This window comes from Sparus aurata, chromosome 10 (genome assembly GCF_900880675.1).
Source record: "Sparus aurata chromosome 10, fSpaAur1.1, whole genome shotgun sequence".
Lineage (NCBI taxonomy): Eukaryota > Metazoa > Chordata > Actinopteri > Spariformes > Sparidae > Sparus > Sparus aurata.
The window spans coordinates 16,043,758-16,065,043 of NC_044196.1; the positions used below are offsets into that span (position 1 = coordinate 16,043,758).

A 21,286-nucleotide genomic window follows, 5' to 3' on the forward strand; every position below is an offset into this window, starting at 1 on the left:
ATGCTCCAACACGTGTTTCGGCTCCATGGCCTGCCAAGGGACATCGTCTCCGACCGGGGTCCCCAATTTGTGTCTCAGTTTTGGCAGACCTTTTGTCGGCTCCTGGGAGCCACGGCCAGCTTGTCCTCAGGTTATCACCCGCAGTCCAACGGTCAGACAGAGCGCTTAAACCAAGTCCTGGAAACCAGCCTTCGTTGTCTTGCCACCCAGAACCCTGGCTCCTGGAGTAAACATCTCATCTGGGCAGAATATGCCCACAACTCCCTTCCTAGCTCCTCCTCTGGTTTCTTACCTGTTCATTGTGTTTATGGTTACCAACCCCCCCTCTTCCCCGCCCTGGAAGAAGAGGTCAACGTCCCGTCAGCCCTTGCCCTGGTCCGCCGCTGCCGCCGCATATGGGACACTGCCAGACGCTCCCTACTGCACCGCTCGGACCAGTATAAGGTGGGAGCAGACAGGCGTCGCTCCAAGGGGCCCACTTATCTGGAAGGACAAAGAGTGTGGCTTTCGACCAAAAACTTGCCCCTCCGTCATGTGGAAGCCAGGAAGCTTGCCCCAAGGTTTGTGGGACCGTTTATCATCTCTAAAGTTATTAACCCTTTTGCTGTGAAGCTTAAACTCCCCAGAACTATGAGGGTGCACCCTACGTTCCACATCAGCCAGGTGAAACCCGCAAGAGAGAGCGCTCTGGTCCCTGCATCCAGAACCCCGCCTCCCCCCCGAATCGTGGATGGAGGCCCTGTCTTCACTGTCCGCAAGCTTTTGGCTGTTCGCCGACGAGGACGTGGGTTCCAGTACTTGGTTGACTGGGAGGGCTACGGCCCGGAAGAACGATCTTGGGTTCCCACCAGGCACATCGTGGACCCTCACCTTATACGGGACTTCCACCGCGAGCGTCCCGGGGAGCCTCGGCCGCCAGGAGTCGGCCGTTGGGGGGGGGGGGGTACTGTCACGTCGCCCAGCTAAGTGTTCCCCTTTTACCTTGCCAGTTTCTCTCCTGTGCTTCTTGTATTGTATTTTGGTTCTCACTGTTGTCTCTGTTCCAGGTCATCACCTCCCGTCCTTGTGTCCTTCCCTCCTGTGTGATTACCTGCCCCGCCCTGATGTGCTTCACCTGTGTCTCTTTGTCTCACCTGTGTGCTTAAGTTGCCTGTCTCCCCCACCTCCTGTGCCAGTTCGTCTTAGTTTTGTCTAGCGTTCCAGCCTTTTTCTCCGAGCTCCTAGTGATTGTATCTTTCTGGTTTTTTGGACTTCTGCCTGGTTTCTCCGACGCTGCCTCTGCCTGACCCTCTTGTATTGTTTGCCTGTCTGGACTGATAACCCGTGTACCGAACCCCTTTTTGATTAAAGACACCTTCTCTGAGCTCTGCGTCCTGCGCTTTGGGTCCTGTCTCTGTGCCTCCCGTTACACTGAGATTCCAAATTGATAAGAAAAGGGTGTAAAAAAACACATTTTTAAATCAATTTTGTAATCGCTGTGCTTCTGAAGACTTGGATCATGCTGGACAAAACTGGACACCTTTTGTGGTTTTCAGTTGTCCCCACCTGCTTCAGTTGTTTTAGGAGGAGACTGAATATTCATTTTTGAGGCGAACTTGTCCTATAGGATCATTAATCAAATTGGGTCTGTCAGAAACACACACACATTTCCATTTTTGATTATTTTGCCACTCAATTTACTTTTGGATTCAAAGTCGACCCTTCAATTTTATAGCTTACTAGTTTTAAATATAATTTGACATGACCTGTGTAGGATTGCGACAATTAATACACTGATGTCAACCTCTGAGGGGCTGCTTTTTATTTGATTCGGTGTTCAGTCGAATGGATTCCAAGGATTGAATATTCTTTCATACAAATCAAAAAGTTTGGCCGTGAAGGATTCAAATGTCTCTTGTGGGATTACCTCCTCAGCGACCTCTACCATTGTACTGGCTGTCTCGACTACTATTTTTTCTACCACATCTCCCAGTCCTGTACAAACTTCTTCAAGTGGTGCTTTTGTTAATGCCTCCCCACCTCTTAAATAGATCCACACAGCTGAAACAGCCGCTCCTCCAGCTATGAATGTGAAACCCACTAAACGTCTGAACCATGTTCGTAGTGAGCTGTCAAACCGCTTCTTAAAGACGCTGATTTTAGCCTGTTTCCTGATCTCTTCATCTGTCATGTGTCCGGATGGCTTTCCGATGCACTCCACCTCGGTCCGTATTGCGTTCTCCATTTCTTGTAGCATCTCATTGGTGAAGTATCCTCCATTGTTCGCCATCACCATCTTGTCTATGGTGTTGAGCAGCTCTGCCACCTGGAACTGGTTGCTCCTGTATTCATCCCCTTGGCTGCTTTTCCAGTATCTATTATCAACAATACAGCAACGGTCTCCGCACTTCTTCACCAGATCGCTCAGACCCTCACTTTGAGCCACATACTTCTCAATTTTAATCTCTTCAGGGAGCTGGTCACCGTGAGTGAAGACGACTACAGCATATTTGAGGGCATCTTCAGAGAAAAGCTGGCATATTTTGTTGATGACTTCCTGCTCCTTATCTGTGAATCTCTCCATTTTGAGCACAATGAGAAAAGCGTGAGGCCCAGGAGCACACTCTGTGATACACCTCACTATCTCAGGCTTCATCTCCTCCTCAGACCTCTCCCCATCAAAGAAACCAGGCATATCGATCAGAGTGATGCTCTTCCCATTGAGAGACTTGGTTTCGGCTTGTGTACAGTGTGTTTTCAAGTCATTGAAATCGTTTATTTGGAATTTGGCTTCTCCAAAGATGGTGTCAGCCAGGCTGCTTTTTCCAGCTCCGGTTTTTCCCAGTAGGACGATCCTCCTGGTGTTTGGCACTGGAAGAGAATAACTTGGTATCATTAAATCGGTACATTTATCTCTTCGCGTTGTTTTGGATAGACTTTCTGACCAATTACAGGAAGGTATGATTAGCTAAAACCTTGCATCACAAGAGCACATGGGTAGAAGAGGAGACCAAATATAACATTTACATTTGGTCCGACGACTTTATTAAGAATCACCTGGACGAAAAAATAATACAAATGTCGAGAGACGATACAAGAGGACAGGAGAGCAATGCCACCTGAAGACAGCGTAACTGTTGCAACAGTGTACAAACCGTGTGATGCCGTGGGAAAAAACCGAGCACCGACAAATTCACTTTTCATTAATAGCTAATTGGTTGTTTCCTTTATTCAAAATCTTGTATAGTTTGTTTTACGTTTGTTATTTAAACATTTTATGCTGATGTATCAACCAGGACTCCATTGTAACAAAGAATCACAATAGGAATATTCCTGTCAGAATAAAAGTTGAACACCCAAAAAACAAAAATGCTACACGCATGGCGCCACAGTGGGGTTAGATGATGCTATAATCACATCACTAATCTGTTGTCAAGCATTTTAAAGTATTTTTATGAAGACATATGGAAAGACCTTTAATTTTGGCAGCAGGTATACTGTCCTGTGCTGGAGTCGTTCACCGAATGTTTTTGTCATTGCCTGGTGGTCACTTGTATTAGGCTGTTCAGTACTATGTGGGTTGTTTTTATTTTGTGTTGCTGTATGAACAGTTTGGTACTGATAGATATGGTGCTGTGGAAAACAATTTCCCCTGAGTCTAAATCTAAGTCTAAGTCCAAGTCTAGACTTATACGATATTTTGCTATAGTCAGTTAAAAAGATGAATACTTCCTGATAAAGTAACTCTTAAGTCATGTAAATCGACTATTCTCTTAGCGCTCACATGTAATGGTCCAGCCCTCCCTTAGCACCAGAAGAACAAACTCCTGGCACCGGCCGTGGTTAAGGGTGAATACTCAGCGTGAAATAAAGCTAATTACATTAAAAAAACTGTGAAAAATCACAAGTAGGAAAGACAGAACTTTCATCTTTTAGGATTTTGATAGAATATATAGTATGTGTGGGGTCACAGTTTACTAATTAGTCACAGTGAGACACCAGAGCTACCTGACAGGTGCACATAAGGAAGTTAACTCCTAATTCTAAACACTCTGATAAGCTCAAGGATGCTGATACCTTTTAAAAATTAAATTAAACTAAAACAAATAAATACAAAATAAATAAATTATTGGATGAATTGGATGGTTGAAAGTTAGAAATGCATAATTGGAAAATAGAGTATTATTATCTAAATATGATTTTACTACTAGGTCATTCACAAGGTTTTGTCAGACCTTAAATTATGTAAAAAAGAAAAAAAGTAAAATAAACTCTTCTGAATAAAATATATTAAAAGACAGCAACAAAACTGTCGTTTGAAATACTTACTTTGAGTTATAAGAATGCCACATTGGCATGAGCTACAGTATTTGGTGGTCCTTGTTGACACAACAGCTGATTAAAGGAAATAAGTTATAACTTACCGTCCATGCTCACGAAATCAGACCACCACAAAAGTCACTCAGATCCACGCAACGTCTCGAGGTGAGTCTTTACTGTTGCTCTCCTGCTCGGACTTGGCTCTTGCTTTGTTTTCTTTCAACCTGTCTGACTTGTTTCCTGGCTGCACGCTGCAGGATTGATCAACACATGTTGCAATTGTTTTCACACAATAACCCCATACAGGCATCAGTATACCTATTAATAGTAATAATCAGTGGGTGTTCTAGCTTGCATGACGCCCTGGGGGAACCTCATCTCCAGCAAAGGTGGGGTTCTGAAAATCAGTCACTTGCGTAGCCCAGATGAGAGTTGGACAAAACACAAGTTTGACACAATATTTCTTCTCTGTAAGTTCTTCATTGTTTGCAAGCAAGAGTCACTCATCAGCAGCGCATATATGATGACTGAAGAGAGGCATTCTCTCCTCATCCTTTATTGTAGCAGACACCGACACACAATCATAGTAGTCCCAAGGTTACATGTGACCTCACTTAAATAACATTCCCACTTCATGCACATCCACCTCACGTTAAAATTTAATTTAACATTCAAATACATTCCATACTTTATGTGTCATACATCAACCATTTTCAGAACACATATGCACAGGAGAGGTTACACAGAGGAGGTTACAAAAACACCTTTTAGCATGAACTCCTTAACTGAGTTCTTATCTATGTTACAGCCCTCAATATTAACATATGCTCTGCAACTATAAAACTGTCACTGGACAGAAATCATGCAAGAGGCCCACAGACTTAAGTTTTCACCCTACACACATAATGTTGCATCCATATTTATAAAGTTTCATATGCAAGCACAACATAATAAAGGGATGTTAGAGAATTTCCCTCACATGCTGCTCGTTAGTGGTTGCTTTACCAACAATACAGCTGTCAAGAGATGAGAAAAGGCAGCTGAAGGACAGTATAAGAGACAACGTGTACTCGATAAAACATGATCCAGTTTTATCTAAAGCACTGAAAAATAGATATAAAGTTGTGTTTTTTAACAGTAATCCATGGCAGCATCATGAAAATTAACAGAGCCTTTACTGGACATAAAACTATTATACACTGCCAAGTGCAGGATGAGTTTTTATTGTTTTCCAGGAAATACCTCTAAAATACAATTAAGAATACCATCTTGCAACATTTTTGGTGTTGTTGGGTTAGATACTAGCATTTAGGTGCACAATGTGATAAAAACACTTCAAGCAACATTATTCAGGAATTGGCATTTTTTGCAATTCACCCCCCCAAGTCAACATGTATGTAACGCTGTGATCCTACCCTCTCACTGAAGGTACACAGTGCAGAATTAAGTGATAGGCCGGACAGAGTGGACACCATTCACCCTATTACAAGACACTGTATTGCATCAAAGTGATTTTGAAGCAGTTATTTTAAGCTAAAAAGATACATAATGTTGCTTCAGTATTGCTTTTAACTTAACTTTGAACAGCTTTCTACTTTAAAGAAGGGTGCTTCCCTGTGCTGCATCTATTGCGGCGATGCTTCTGCTCCTCTTGCTGCTCCCTTTGCTACTCCTAGTGCTAATGCTATTGTCCTGCTCAATACTTTCTCACTAAGGAAAAGTCCCAGCAAAGCTGCTGTTGTGACTCCTGGGCTCGCAGTCAAGACGATCGCAGCAAACACAATTTTAGCCTGCTGTCTGATTGCTTCGTTTGACATCTCTGCAGACAACAGTTTGCGCTCTTCCTCTTGTATTTTCCTCTCAGATGCCTGCCCTTAGCAAAAAGTAGTATACTTGAAGTTCATTTTATTAAGTATGCTTGAGTATAAGTATAAGTATAGCAAGTATACTATGGACCATGTACTTGTAGCATACTAGAAAGTATACTTATTTAATACTTCTTTGGACTAAATTGGAACATTTTAAGTTTATAAAAGTATACTTTAAGTATATTTTATAAGGTCATTTTAAGTTTACAGAAGTACACTTTCAAGTATACAACAAGTACACTAATCTATATACTACTAGTGTACTAAGTATATACTTCTAGTCCACATTTTAGTCAATTAACATGTAAGTTTATAACAGGGGTAATACCTCAAGGCAAATGTATGTAGTGAAAAACATTTTTATTCTGCTAAATTAAATGTAAGCACAACTCAATAAGTCAACCTTTTTCTGTACTTACATTGAGATATTGAAAGTATTACCACTTGCAATGTGACAAGCTTTAGCAAGAGATCCACCATACCCACTGCTTAACAGATGGGAAGTTTCTCCTGGAAAACACCCCTTCACTCACGGTGCCAACATTTTTATCATCTTTGTTAATTCGACACAATTTAACCACAGAACAAGGATGTGAATTAACCCGCAACCATCTTACACATCATCTTATTCACAAACACATTCACAAACCATAATTACACTAACAACAACAGAAAACCCAAGAGTCTTTGCGCCACAGTCCACAGTATACTAAAGTACAAGTATAAGCTTTAATATTAAAGTATAAGTCAGAGTATTAATGTACGTAGTCTTAGACTATTCTTTATACTTTTCAGTATAAGCCAAGTATACTTCACTATACTAAAATGTAGTATATAAAAAGTACACTTCAAGTATACTGCCTCAGTTTTAGTATAAAATAAGTATACTTGTTGTACACTTGAATAAACTACTTTTTGCTAAGGGTGCAGCATCTCATTGGTGTAGCAGCCTCCTTTGTTTGCCTCAGTCATCCTGTCTATTGTCTTGAGTAGCGCCTCTGTCTGAAACTGGTTGCTCCTGTATTCATGTTTTTTTTCTTCTTTCCAGCGTTTATTGTCGACGACGTGGCACCGACCTCCACACTTCTTCACCAGATCATGCAGAGGTTCACACTGATTTACAAAATCATCAATTGTCTGTCCTTCACGGAGCTCATCACCATGAGTAAAGAGAACGGTGGTGTATTTGAAAGCTTCTTCAGAGAAATATTTTTGCATTTTCTCTATGACTGCCTGCTCATGCACTGTGAATTTCTCTACTTTAAGCACAATGAGAAAGGCATGTGGTCCAGGAGCACACTCAGCAATACACCTCATGATCTCAAGCTTCATCTTCTCCTCATCCTCCCTTGTGTCAAAAAACCCAGGAGTGTCGATCCACGTGATGATTCTTCCATTGACTGATCTGGTTTCTGCTTGGCATCTGATCGTTCCAATTTCGGGTGAATCATCTGTCTCAAACACAGCCTCTCCAAAGATGGTGTTGGCAAGGCTGCTCTTGCCAGCTCCAGTTTTTCCCAAGACCACAATCCTCCTTGCTGCTGCAAGAAGACAATAAAAACTCTGGGTCAGCGATGTATATGTTAATCTGCTGTGACCTGATGTTGCAGGAGAGAAAAAGAAGCCCAACAGTGGTGAGGCTCTGCTCTCACACAGACACACACACACAAACACACTACTCTTACAACTACTACTACTACTAATACTCTTTAAGTGCTGTAAGTGAAGTTATCGAATTTCACAGTGGACATTATTGTGGTTGCTAGATCAAACATTACTAAACACTCATGAATGCAACAACACATCACATGAGAAACAAAAACCACACGCAAACCTCCTATTGATTTTGATTTCAGCACAATAATTTAACTTTCTGTTTATTAGAAATACTTTTTTTAAAAATAACCAAAACTTACCGTTCATGTCTCCAAAGTTAAAATCAGTGCAGAGGATGTTGCCACTGCGTCTTTTCATCGATCTTGTTTCGCTTTGCCTCTCACTTCCCCTTTTCCACCTGCTTGACTTGTTTCTTGGCAGCAGGCTAATGGAGCATATCACACAATGCACTTCTATTTTTATACAAGTGTAAGCATTAATAATAAGCTCTGGCTCTGATGTCAAGCTGAAAAGCAGAAAAAAGCAGAAAAGTCATACAAGAAAAACACAATTGTTTTCTCTCATTTTAAAATACTTGATTAAAAAAAGTAAATCTAATAGTGTTACGACCAGGCTCGATAGGGGAAAAGAAAGTAACATAAAACCAGGTGATATTGGTAATTTAGAGTTATTTATTTTATGGAAGCGGGATTGTCAAAAAAACACAACCAATAAACGAAGGACAGAGGGCCTGCGGGTGCTGTTAAATCAAAGAAACAAATATAACCAAAAGAGGACTCGAAAATTGAGCTACTGTTTTTAAACAAACTGAAAAAAAAAACCCCTCTCTATCTACTTCCAGATTACTCCCAACAAAAACAGTCGAAACAGTACCCCTCTTCCTAGTGGGTCTTGTAGTGGAAATTCTCCTTTCTGAGGTAGAGAGTTGCTAAGTCTCCAAAGAACTTCAGACTTCAGCGTATGAATCAGATGTCATTTAATAAAAACACACAGCGTGGAAAGAAGGCCAAAGCATTTTCTCCTGAACTCTAAATTGTTATCCCTTAAGTACAGAAACAGAGAGGAGGTTACCTTCATTTACAACAGTCATAAAACATTTTATTTACAGAATAATGCCTCTTTGATATTTGGGTGTATCCTGTCTTCCCAGGACAGTGACCCTTTGATGTAACAGATGGGACAGCAAATGTCATCTTATCTAAACTTGTGTATCTTTCCATGTGGGGATGTGCCCCCTCCTGTGGCTCTCTCTCCCCCCTCCTGTCCTTACAGTACGTGTGATAACAAAAGGAAGACTATGTAATTTTCTCACAGTCTAACAAAGAAAAACTACATGTGTGTGCAATCAGTACTCTAAAGAGTGTCTAAACCTGGCCCAGTCCACAGACAATTGACAAGTGTCTCAATCACAGAATTCAAATGTACAATCTCGAGAGACACAGTGGCGTGCTGCTCAGTGGTAATCACAGCTTCCTCGACTGCCATGCTGGCCAGAAATTTATAGCCACTTCCGTGACTTGCTCCGCCCAGATTAGTGCGTCGTTACAGGTGCCGGTCCAATCAGATTCCCTCAGGCCAAGAAGGAGGAGCACCCACATCCTGAAACATCACTGAGAGACAGGCAAACACACACACACAAAAACGGAGGCAGAGCTCGGTGACGGCCGTAACAAATACTTATAAAAGTAATAATAATAATAATACTTCATATACTATACATTGTTGTGGCTTTCTGCCTCTTAGCAGCATGTGAATATTGTCATTATCTCAGTCTTGTTGCTTAAAATAGCAACAGTACTCAAAGAAATGCTGCAATTGTCACCCAGAGGGCTCCCTTACTGTGGGGACAACTTAATAAAGTGCCCTGTTGTTTGTCCCATCTCGTAGAGCTGGTGCTCTTTTTAGGTTTTTCACCCCTGAACCTTAAACATCCTGGGTCAGCCACTGCTCTGGTATGATATTTTTTTCACAAACCATCAAACAAACAACAGTCTGCCAAGTACTGATTATTAAGGTGATTTACGGCTTCTGACATGTGCTGGGACCCACAGATGAAGTCATTCATTGTGGATTTCAAAATGGACTCTGTGTCCCAGAATTCCCAATTCTTCACACCTAAGTGCAAAATTCAGGTCTGAGCTACTATTGGTCAGGGTGACAGATCAGGTAGTCAAAACCCCAGTGCCTTCATTATTCTCTCTCTCTCACACTCGACGCCCTCTACTTCTTCAGCTTCGGATCTTCAAGAGCTCCTCTCCATCTCCCCCCCACGGGGCTGCCTGCCTTCAAGATCTCTTCTTCTGGGCCCAACAAGCTGTGGAGAGCTGCAAGCTGCATTGGCAGCATGCCCAAAGAACTTCTCCTCACTGCAGCGACACAAGGTCCTGCCAATCTGAGGAGCTGAGGAACTCCAAGCAGGTTAGCACCGAGCTGCTATCCTTAGGAAAGGAGGGACCAGTTTCCTCCTCTGCCGACTTTCATCAAACCTTGCACAGCAAGAACAGCATTCAACATTGGAGCCCCAACTTTCTCCTGCAACCACCAGCACCTTCTCTTCAAAGACTGGTAATGTTGAACTGGTCTTAGAAAGCATAGCATAGCACAGCTAAGCACAGGACTTTAAACTCTGGTTGATGTAATGTGTTCAATTTATGTGTTTGCTCACTGTTTGGTGTTTTTGTGACCTCAAGTCCAGTTATTGGTAGTTTGCTTTCCTAGACGGCTAATTCGACGTTAGTGCTTCCCACAGACTCAGGGTCTCTGCATGCAACTAAAAATCTTCTATAACCTGGCATCATGTCACACACACACACACGCTCACAGGCACACACACATTCCTTGGGGCTAGAGCATATCACACCTACATGTGATATCACTGACCGCCATTAGTTCTTTGCTCTGCCAGGCACACACACACACACACACACACACACACACACACACACTTGTATATAGGACATATTAGATTGTGTGTTTCCATCTTTGTGTTAAATAAAAGACGTTTGAACCTTCTTGCTGTCTATTTAATATCGTACAAGAGTTAATGTTGCCAACCTCTACACTGTCAAGGACTCCAAAATCCTTCAACCATTACTAGCTGTTATGGCAAATTTGATTGTAGTTATTGAGTTAATTATTAACCAGAGTTACAAACAGTTCAGCACATTTTTATGAAACTGATTTGGTAAAATTTCTATCTTTTCCCTTCTTCAAGGGTGGTGCCCCGAGGTGATCTTATGCAAATTGGATCATATTATTTATCATAATTTATAATTATCCCAAATAATCATTAATTATTATTGATAGCCAAATTTAACCTAAATCCCTCTTTTATTGTTGCATAAACACTCCTTAACTGGGCTTTGCGTAATGCAAGGCCCAACAGCTGTTGTAATCACTTGTCAAATCTTATGTGTTTTCATAACCACAAATCAGTTGCATCACATTTATGCAGCAACTGTTGCAGTTGAACTTTATTTAAACATTTTTTTTAATAATAGTTACAATGACCTTACCTCATACAGCACCTCTTGAAACACAGTAAAGAAGTTAGGAAATGCTATACAAAACTTAATAGAACACAAAGCAAATAAAACAAGTTAGAATCAATTAAACTAAACACAAAAAAGTAAAACAGGGCGTCATTAAAGCAAATAAAATCGCAATCATGAATTGTAAATGCGTGTTCAAAGTTGCACAAATACAAATTACTGAAAATACAATTAACTAAAGATTCTATGGAGCCATGGATTGTTATCCTACTCAGCCTCACAGCTCAGACTCCATCATGAACGTTTATGTGACAAATCCAACCTTCTATGACCTTATTGAGTACAAACCTGATTTATAGTAAAATCTTCACCCTCCATATAGGAAAAGTGAACATAGTTGAAATGAATCATAGACTTTCATGGATGTGTTTTTCCTGAACCTCTTCATCATAGAGTTTCCTTTCTTCTTCAGTGGCTTCTTCAGCTAATGGTGCTTTGCGCTGCCCTCTAGAGGTTGATGAAATATAGTGCAATGATACATCACACCGGTTCAGTTCAGTCTCTACCTCAACCTCTCTCTGGTCCTCATTTTCTCTCTTTCACTGAGTCAGCTGTTCTTTTTATTTAGTAAAATTTTGTACTGACATTTATGGTTTTCAGACAGTGAATGCTGCTGACTTTATGATCCCCTGTCATGTCATATAGCAGGATTCGTCCAATACTTTCATTTTGACCAAATCCGCAAAACTGTATTAACTGTATAAACTTGCCTTGAATATAAACTTGCCTTAACTGTATTTTATCTTCTGTTAATAATCAAATGCTAATATGCTAAACTAGGTGATGATCATGGTAAACATCAGACCTACTAGACATCACCATATTAGCTTTATCATTGTGAGGATGTTAGCATGCTGACATTAGCTGTGCCTACACATAGTCTCATATAGTCTTGTTTTACTCTTTACAGTTATTGTGTCTTTGATTATAATGTTTGGTTTACTCTGTATGAAATTTTTCATAATGTTCTCAATGCACAACTGTTATTTTTTTCACCATTTTTAAATGTATCACCATACCAAGTAAACACTAAGAAATTACATTTTTTCGCAGGTTTCATTTTATTGATTGTTCACATTGATGAGACAGTGTGATCCACAAAGAAATAAAGCTGTTTTAGAACGAGCATCAGAATCCTGTCTAACTAAGTGATGTTGTACATTAAGTGATATTTTCTGGTTAGCTTTTTCAACAAGAAACAGCGATCAGTGTTTTAAGGGCAGACAGAAATACAGTCAACAGCGTACACTGGTTTGAATTAAATCAGCAATTGAAAAATTAAAAGAACACATCAAACCAATACTGAGGTCAGCTCATAAATCAGAAGTTAGTGGCTAAAGTTTGAACCTTAGACAGAAAGCACAGCCTATCACAAGTGACTAAACATTTTAATCAGAGAATGAAGATGTCTCATTAAATATACAGGCAAGCGATCTTTTCTTTGTTCAAGAGCCAGAATATTACAGGTTTCAAGTCTTTTTTTACTCTGGCTGTGACAATCTGCCCATAACATCCTGTGTTTGACCAAAAACAGATTGGGCATCATTCTTGATGGCCTCTGCTGCCCTCTTTCCTGCCTCCCATGGTGTGTCTGCTCCTTCAGCTGCACAATATCCTTGAACACTTCATATATCTGCTCCTACTGCTGCAGCTGTCCCTACAACTGCAGTATTATTCCTAATACTCCTCCTCCTGATCCTGCTGCTCCTAGTCAAGCCTGTAAAGCTGTGATCACTGCTGCAACCATCACTGCTACACCAAACAAAGCTCCCATGAAATCAACTGTTCTAATTCCTCTTAATCTGTTTAAAATATTATAAACTCTGTCATTAGCCTCCTCTCTGATCTCTTCCTCTGTCAAGTTTGCTTGTGACTGTCTAATTTTCTCCACATCTTGTTTTTTCATTTCCTCCACTTTTTGCAGGGTCCCATTGGTGAAGCAGCCTCCTTTGTTTTCCATCACCATCTTGTCTATCGTCTTGAGCAGCTCCTCCACCTGGAACTGGTTGCTCCTGTATTCATTCTTTGGTTTTTCTTTCCAGTATTTATTGTCGATGATGTGGCACCGTCCTCCACACTTCTTCACCAGGTCACTCACACGCTTATTCTGGTGAGCAAATTCCTCAATTGTCTGTTTCTCAGGGAGCTGGTCAGCATGAGTGAAGAGAACTGTGGCATATTTGAAAGCTTCTTCAGAGAAGTATTCTTGTATTTTCTTGATGACAGCCTGCTCCTGCTCTGTGTATTTCTCCACTTTGAGCAAAACGAGAAAAGCATGAAGCCCAGGAGCACACTCTGTGATACACCTCAATATCTCAGACCTAATCTCCTCCTCAGATCTGTCTGTGTCAAAGAGACCAGGAGTGTCGATCAGAGTGATGCTTCTTCCATTGACAGATCTGGTTTCTGACTGACATTTCTTTGTTCCAGAGCTGAAAGTGTGGTAGATCTTGAACTTAGCTTCTGCAAATATGGTGTTAGCCAGGCTGCTTTTCCCAGCTCCAGTTTTTCCCACGATGGCAATTCTCTTTGTGTTCGACACTGAAAAAAAATAATACCCATCAATAATATTTAAAATTTGTGTTTTGTTTTTTTTCCTGTATAAGAAGATAGAATAATGTATGAAGAAGGTGTCAATGCATAAATAAAGGTGCACAATTTAATGATCAAGTACTTCTATTGTATCCAGTCTCTGCTAACACCAGTCAGAACACTTGATGTTCTGTTCTTGATGTGATGTTAATGTGATGTTCTCTATATCTTTTTGAGTTTGGGCATTAGTTCACTCCTTCACTTGTTTCACAACAGATGAAGTCATAAAAAAAGAAAAGAAATAAAATCATGTGTTTCTCACACATGTGCAATGTTCTATCACGTTTTAGATTGAATGATAATCTGTTCTTTCCATCATTCTTTTGTCGATACCGAAACAACATGTCACGACCGAAACTTCACCACATGTTGTGGGTGTGACAGTTGTAGATGATCTGTATCTCATCAAATAGCTTGCTGCTAGCACAGCTCTGAAAACATTAATACATGTGTTGTGTTGAAAATAACAGCTGTTTGTTATTTTCAACATGTTATACTCAGACTTTCAGATTTTCAGACTTTTGAACACATTCACTTCAAAGTGATGGGACCTTTTAAACACAGGGATACTTAACTGTAGGGGTGAGGTTATAACCAGCCTCAGCTAGTCGACTAAAACGTCCGACACTGACATAAACATTCACACATGTTATAACATATAACATATATAACACATATAACCATAGAAACATTGCCAATAAATGATTTCTGTAGCATCTCATGAACTTAATGATGTTGTTAGGATGCAGGATTCAGCAGAATGGCTCTGCCAAAGATGGAAGGATCCTTTTGCAAAGACAAAAGACATTCAATCATTTTTGCATGAATATCACCAGTAATAAAAAAGCCTTTAAGAGACTCTCTGGGAACTGTCTTCTGTGTACAATAACACAGGCAACCCCGACTTAAGTTACTTAAATATTCAATCTGCCTTTTAAACCTTGGCGACCCTGTTTAAACTTGGCAGCAACTCAACCAAATCCCTCAAACACTGAAAATAATATCTGTCTGTCTCATCATCTATCTATGTCAAAGGAAACAAAAGGCCTGATAATAGAGGAGACTTAAGCCAGGCAAAGGGTATTGTTAGATGGACAAAACAGTGAGTTGACAAACAAAGTCAAACACACAGTTGAGGAGTGTGTGTGCACATTGTTCATAAAGTTCACCACGAGCTTGGACAGATGCATCCAAAACAACACTAATCCTACATGACCAGCTGGAAAATCGCCTGCTGTAGGTCTTGCCGAGATATTTCTTAGAGATAAGATACTTTCCACATCAAAATAAGTTTTTATAAATAAGTACTTATGTGCTTTTGTGCTGAAGCCATTCTTAAGATTTGATTTTATGTCTGATTAATTAAAGAGGCCCAACAAGTCGCAGATTGGCTGTCGGGAGCACTCTGATTTTCTGGTGGCCTAGAAAGATAAAAACAGAAAAATGAGCACAGGGCAGTTACAGTCCCTCAGAACTGTAGACCTCCCCACCTGTTTTTAACCTGATGGTATGAGAAGTGAACCTACAAATCATAACATCCATCAGTCAGTGGGTGGAGTGCGAGTGGCCAGGGTGGGAAAGAGAAAAAGTAGAACTGAGAAGGAGGGTATGATGTGGAGTAAAGCCAACAATATCCATCATTGGATCTATTGTCATGGAATTTCTTACACATAAATGGTGACAAGAGCATAAACAGCTCCACCAAGTTCTCCAGTGAAATATTTCAACATCTACTGAATGAATGGGCACAAAATCTGAACTACCTCAACAATATATGCAAATTCATCAAATGCTGCACAAACATTTATGGCTCTGAGACAATAAATGCTACTGACGTTTCATATAACACCACCATCAGGTCAAAATGCTGTTTGGTTTATAACCAAGCTAATGACATTCAACCAACGACATCAGCCTCAACTCCACTTTGTGTTTTGTACGAATTATCATTGTGCTAACATGCTAAACTGATGAACATTACACACACTAACCATCAGCATGTTAGTGTGGCTGTAGACACTTAGTCTTGTTTCACTCTTTAAACTGTCGGAATGCTTTATAAATATTTAAAATAAACATGTTAGGGTTCTCTGTGAAATAAGTTTCATTATCCCACTGCACCATTCATAAATGAATTACCTTACCAAGTGAAACAAATACAAATACGTTTTTCAAAGGTTTTTATTGATTGTTCATATGTGATGATACATTGTGATACAAAAGGAACCACAACCTTTGCAGGATCATCAGAAACATGTCACAAATATTATTTACATGAATCACTCTGGTCAGTGTTTGAAAGAGGAAACACTGACCAATGTTTTAATGGAGACAGAAATACAATTGACACCGTACACTGGTTTGATTACAATAATATAATATAATATAATATAATATCATGTTTGTGATTAGAGTTTACAGAACTGACAGCCCGGTGCTGTGGTTGGCTTTTGAAACAGGAATGAGCAACTAAAAGTTTGAAGCTCAGACAAAGTACAACCTATAACATACAACATCTGAATAAACATAATTAGCTCAATGGTTAAAGATTTAAATCTGATCAGAGATTGTTCATGAAGAATTCTCTCCAGCTCTCTCACATCTCAAGGCTCATTACAGGTTTCAACGATGTTTAAACATCGGCGTTGATGAATTTGCTTCATCTAAAACAGATGGGATTTCATTCTTGACAACCCCAGCTTCCTCTGCTGTGTCTGCTCCTTTACCTTTAATGCATCCTGTAACACCTCCCACCACTGCTCCTACTACACCCGCTGCAACTGTGCGGAATCGCAATGAAAATGCAAAACTGAAGGCGACACCGACAGCATATCTGAACATTTCACCTATTACAATGAGTACCGATCTGATGAAATACTTCTTAAACACTCTTCCCTTAGCTCGCTCTTTGAGCAGCATCTCAGTGGAGTAGTAGCTTCTATTGTTTTCCTTCACAATCGTGTCTATCGTCTTGAGCAGCTCCTCCACCTGGAACTGGTTGCTCCGGTATTCATTCTTTGGGGTATTTTTCCAGTATGTATTGTCGATGACGTGGCACCGTCCTCCACACTTCTTCACCAGGTCACTCAGAATTTTATCCTTGCAGACAAAATCCTCAATTGTCTCTCCCTCGGGGAGCTGGTCACCATGAGTAAAGACAACTGTGGCAGATTTAAAGACGTCATCGGAAAAGTATTTTTGTATTTTTTTCATTCCAACCTGCTCCTGATCTGTGAATATGTCCACTTTGAGCACAATGAGAAAAGCATGAGGCCCAGGAGCACACTCTGTGATACACCTCACTATCTCAGGCTTCAGCTCCTCCTCAGATCTGTGTGTGTCAAAGAGACCAGGAGTGTCGACCAGAGTGATGCTTCTTCCATTGACAGATCTGGTTTCTGACTTACATTGTCTCGTCTCAGAGTTGAGAGTGTGGCTGATCTTAAAGCGTTCCTCTCCAAATATGGTGTTAGCCAGGCTGCTTCTCCCAGCTCCAGTTTTTCCCAACATGACAATTCTCATTGTGTTTGACACTGAAAGAAAATAATGTCCATCACTAAGACTGTATGTTTCTCCTTTTGATACTTTTACAGTGCCTACAAAAGTTTTCATTCACTTCATTGTTTTGCCCTCATATTGCTTTTCAAATGGTATCATGGTCAATATACAAAACAAAACAGAAGAAAAAAATCTTAAATGTCAAAGCGAAAACAGATTTCTACAAAGTAATGTCAGTTCTTTAAGAAAAATACAATGTATAATAAGTGATCACACCTCCTTTAAATCAACTAATCTAATTCAACAGAGGTCCAGCCAGTTGGTGCTAGTAATCTCATAATTAGTGAAATGGAGATCAGCTGAGTGCAGTGAATGTTTCTCAATTGATTGTAGTGTAAAGATACCTGTGTCTGAAGGTCCAGTCACTGGTTAATCAGTATCCCTGGCTACAATTACACCATGAAGACAAAAACATACTTTGTGAAAAGGTTATTGAAAAGTACAAGTCGAGGAATGGATACAAAAACATTTCCAAGTTATTGAACATCCCCTGGAGTTCGGTTTAATCCATCATTAAGAAATCTAAAGGAATATTGCACATGTGTAAATCTGCCTCAAGCAAGTCGTTCTCACAAACTGAGTGACTGTGCAAGAAGGAGACCAATGAGGGATGCCACCAAGACACCTATGACAACTCTGAAGGAGTTAAAAGATGGGAGATGGGAGAGACTCTGCATACAACAACTGTTGCCCAGGTTCCTCACCTGTCAAAGCTTTACGAGAGAGAAGCAAAGATAAAGCCAGTGTAGAAAGAAAGCTCATTAAATCTCAGCTAGAGTTCACCCAAAGGTGTGTGGGAGACTTCAAGGTTAACTGGATGAAGGCTTTTTGGTCTGATGAGAACAAAATGGAGCTTTTTGGCCATCAGACTAGGCACTATGTTTGGTGGAAAACAAGCACTGTACATCACCACAAACACACCATCCCAACCATGAAGCACAGTCCGGGAGGACCACCTGATTCAGTTTTCCAGCAAGACAATGAAGTGAACAGCACAGCTACACAGAAATGGTTTGAAGACAACTAGGTGAATTTGTTAAAGTGTGTCCGAAGCGTGTTAAAGCCCAGGCCTCAATCCAATACGCAATATGTGGCTGGACTAGAAAAGGACTGTTCAGGCTCAAATATCATGCAACCTGACAAAGCTTGAGCAGTTTTGGAAGAATGGAGTAAAATTGCAGTGTCCAGATGTGCAAGCCTGATTGAGTTCCATCCACACAGACTGATTGCTGTGATTGAGGCCAAAGGTGCATCTACTAAATGTTGTCTTTAAGGGGGTGATGTTGTGCACTCACTTGTTTTAAATTATTTTTCATTCACTGAAATTACCTTGTAGAAATCTATTTTCACTTTGTAAAGAGATTTTTTTTTGGTACATTTTCGTCAAAAAAGCCAAATTATATTGAACTAGATTACATTTATAAAAGCAATTAAAGGGGAAAACAAGTACGGGGTGGATGCTTGTTATAGGCACTGTGTTTATATATGAAGTTACACATGAGCTCAGTTACAATAAAAATCAACATTAGTCAAAAATCACACCAAAAAGGGAAATCAGACACTACTAATAATTTCTGAAAATGCAGCCACGTTAAAGTAGCAACAACAATGGCATATAAACAGATGAAAGGGACAATCAGCACCGCATAAAACTTAGAAGCTGTCGCCTCAGTGTTTTCACACTTTTCTTTATTAATAGGTCAGAGAACCTTTGCTGATGTTTCAGAGTCAATCCTCGGTCACACCCTCTATTTTTCACATGCAGCAAAATGCTGACAGTGTTGAAGTCAGCTTTTATTAAACAGAGCTGAACTTAATAGGTATAAGACATCAGTATTGCTTATCAGTATGAAGCCCCAGACACGACATGGTCAAAAAAAAAAATGTAATTGTGGCCACAATATAGCTATAACGTGCGCACGACATACTAATTTGTGGCCATGAAGTAGGTATAATGTGCGCACGCAATACCAATTAATAATATTAATATCATTCCTGGACAGCTGGGTAAGTAAATCGAGTGCACCTTCTCTTTAAACTGCAATAGTCTACGTGATGTCCTTAAGGTGAGTTACTTTTCTTATTCTGTTCTTGTCAATATCTTGTTATCCATGAATCAGTATTTCGTGCGGACGTTATAGCTATATTGCGGCACGTCATATCTGGGGGCTCCATATATCAGTATAAGAGCATTATAATTCACATTATATTGGAAAAGAATAAGAAGGAGGAGAATGGCATGACAGCCATATTGTAGCGATGATGAAAAATGATTCAACACAAAACACCTGTTGATCTGATTTCTGTATCTTTAGACTTAATGAGCAGTGATCAGTCCTGCAGAAAGAAATTAACTTACCGTCAGCCATGTTGTCCAAAGTGAAGAACCTGCAAAGTGACAATCAGTCAGAGTAACGAGGCTGCCAGTGTGTATGTGAATGTGTTTCCTGTATCTTCCCAGAGTTTGTCTGCCACGTTCACTGCCTGACTGAAGTGCAAAAAAAAAAAAGAAAAAGAAACACCCTTTAGAGTATGCGTTGATGCAAATCCATTGTGCGTGTTGGAGAACAGGATATAAACACCCGACACAAACCTGTTTTAGGTTCAGTGATAAGCTGATTGTAAAAACACAGTCATGTTGGAATTCTTTTCATCAGGTGCATGTACCAGCACTGGTTACCCGGTTTATCTTACGGTTGTCTTAAAGTGAAACTCTCACCAAAAAGCAACCTAAGCTTTATTTTTGAATGTATATGAGTCAAACCTTTGTGTAAAAGCATATTTATGAGGGTTTATTTTGCTGGAAGACAGTAGCGTTCCGCCTTAACTGACCTCCATGTTACATTGCATTCGGAGATCGATACTTCTCCACTGCCATGACCGGAACAAGCTACTGCTAACGTGAGTTGTCCAAAAACCTTCTTTTTAGTAAACTCTGAGTACACAAACATGTTCTCAATGCTCGTGTTCATGCAGAGACCCTGGTGATACTACGAGCAAAGTTTCATGTTGTGTCGAGCCTTCTTAGTGTTTTAAAAATAGTAATTTTTATGCTAGCGTACAAGTGCCCCTGCACTCTCAGAAAATTAGCTTGCCCGAAAACGAAACTATGGTAAATCTTAAAAGTGCCTCTTTCGTCATAATTATGCTTTTACATGAAGGTTTGACACAAATAAAGCCTAGGTTGCTTTTTGGCGAGAGTTTCACTTCAAGTGAAGTACCTGTGGAGTGATAATCAGACAAAGTAACGAGGCTGTCAGTGTGCATATGAATGTATTTCATGTATGTTCTCTGAGTTTGGCTGCCAAATTCACTTCCTGACTGCACAAAGTGAGGGAAAAGTAGACTACATGTTTACATGCACCACTGAACCAGCCACCATTGAAAAGAAGAAATCATCACATATTTTTGGTTTAATGAAAACCTTATTGGGATGATACTGAATGCTTTTCATTGAATGCATTTACGAGTCTTGGAATGCAGTTTGAAATCTATCATGAAAAAGGATACTATCGACCGCTGAATGATGTAAGATTTCTTGGATTAATCGTCTAAAACTGTCAATTTAAACAGTACAGACAGACAGACAGTCCACTCTATTAAACAAGAAATAGTTCAGCTGTAAATCTAGATGAACTTATCCCAACTATAGTCCAGCTGCTCAGACCTGAGGGACAGTTGGGTTGGTGAGCAGGGAATCTTACAAGCACATGTGATGTGACTTCAGAGTCAATAATAAAAAAGTTATGTTGGGAACAGATCTGCTTACATGCTGACATACACATTAATTAAAGTGTATTT

The 21,286-nt window shown here is 40.1% G+C and overlaps 3 protein-coding genes across 5 annotated transcripts; all 3 read right to left on the bottom strand.

Annotated features, from left to right (window-relative positions):
- Window positions 1-1,220: 1,220 nt before the first annotated feature.
- On the bottom strand, window positions 1,221-4,410 carry LOC115589390 (GTPase IMAP family member 7-like). The gene is made up of 3 exons (XM_030430233.1): window positions 4,404-4,410; window positions 2,118-2,850; window positions 1,221-1,410 (listed from the first exon to the last, which is right to left on the bottom strand). The coding sequence occupies exons 1-3, from the start codon at window positions 4,408-4,410 to the stop codon at window positions 1,221-1,223; spliced, it is 930 nt and encodes a 309-aa protein (XP_030286093.1).
- A 2,675-nt stretch (window positions 4,411-7,085) lies between these two features.
- On the bottom strand, window positions 7,086-8,141 carry LOC115589391 (GTPase IMAP family member 7-like). The gene is made up of 2 exons (XM_030430234.1): window positions 8,084-8,141; window positions 7,086-7,708 (listed from the first exon to the last, which is right to left on the bottom strand). The coding sequence occupies exons 1-2, from the start codon at window positions 8,139-8,141 to the stop codon at window positions 7,086-7,088; spliced, it is 681 nt and encodes a 226-aa protein (XP_030286094.1).
- A 4,249-nt stretch (window positions 8,142-12,390) lies between these two features.
- LOC115589575 (GTPase IMAP family member 7-like) lies at window positions 12,391-19,951 on the bottom strand. 3 transcript variants are annotated; one of them, XM_030430552.1, is made up of 2 exons: window positions 19,845-19,951; window positions 12,391-13,876 (listed from the first exon to the last, which is right to left on the bottom strand). In XM_030430552.1, exons 1-2 carry the CDS (start codon window positions 19,852-19,854, stop codon window positions 13,047-13,049), a joined length of 840 nt encoding a protein of 279 aa, XP_030286412.1. In that variant the 5' UTR covers window positions 19,855-19,951; the 3' UTR covers window positions 12,391-13,046. The 3 variants fall into 3 exon arrangements, with proteins under 3 accessions (XP_030286412.1, XP_030286411.1, XP_030286410.1); XM_030430551.1 differs by lacking the exon at window positions 19,845-19,951 and adding an exon at window positions 17,006-17,601 and having other exon boundaries at window positions 12,391-13,421; XM_030430550.1 differs by lacking the exon at window positions 12,391-13,876 and adding an exon at window positions 16,091-17,460 and having other exon boundaries at window positions 19,845-19,926.
- Window positions 19,952-21,286: the final 1,335 nt, after the last annotated feature.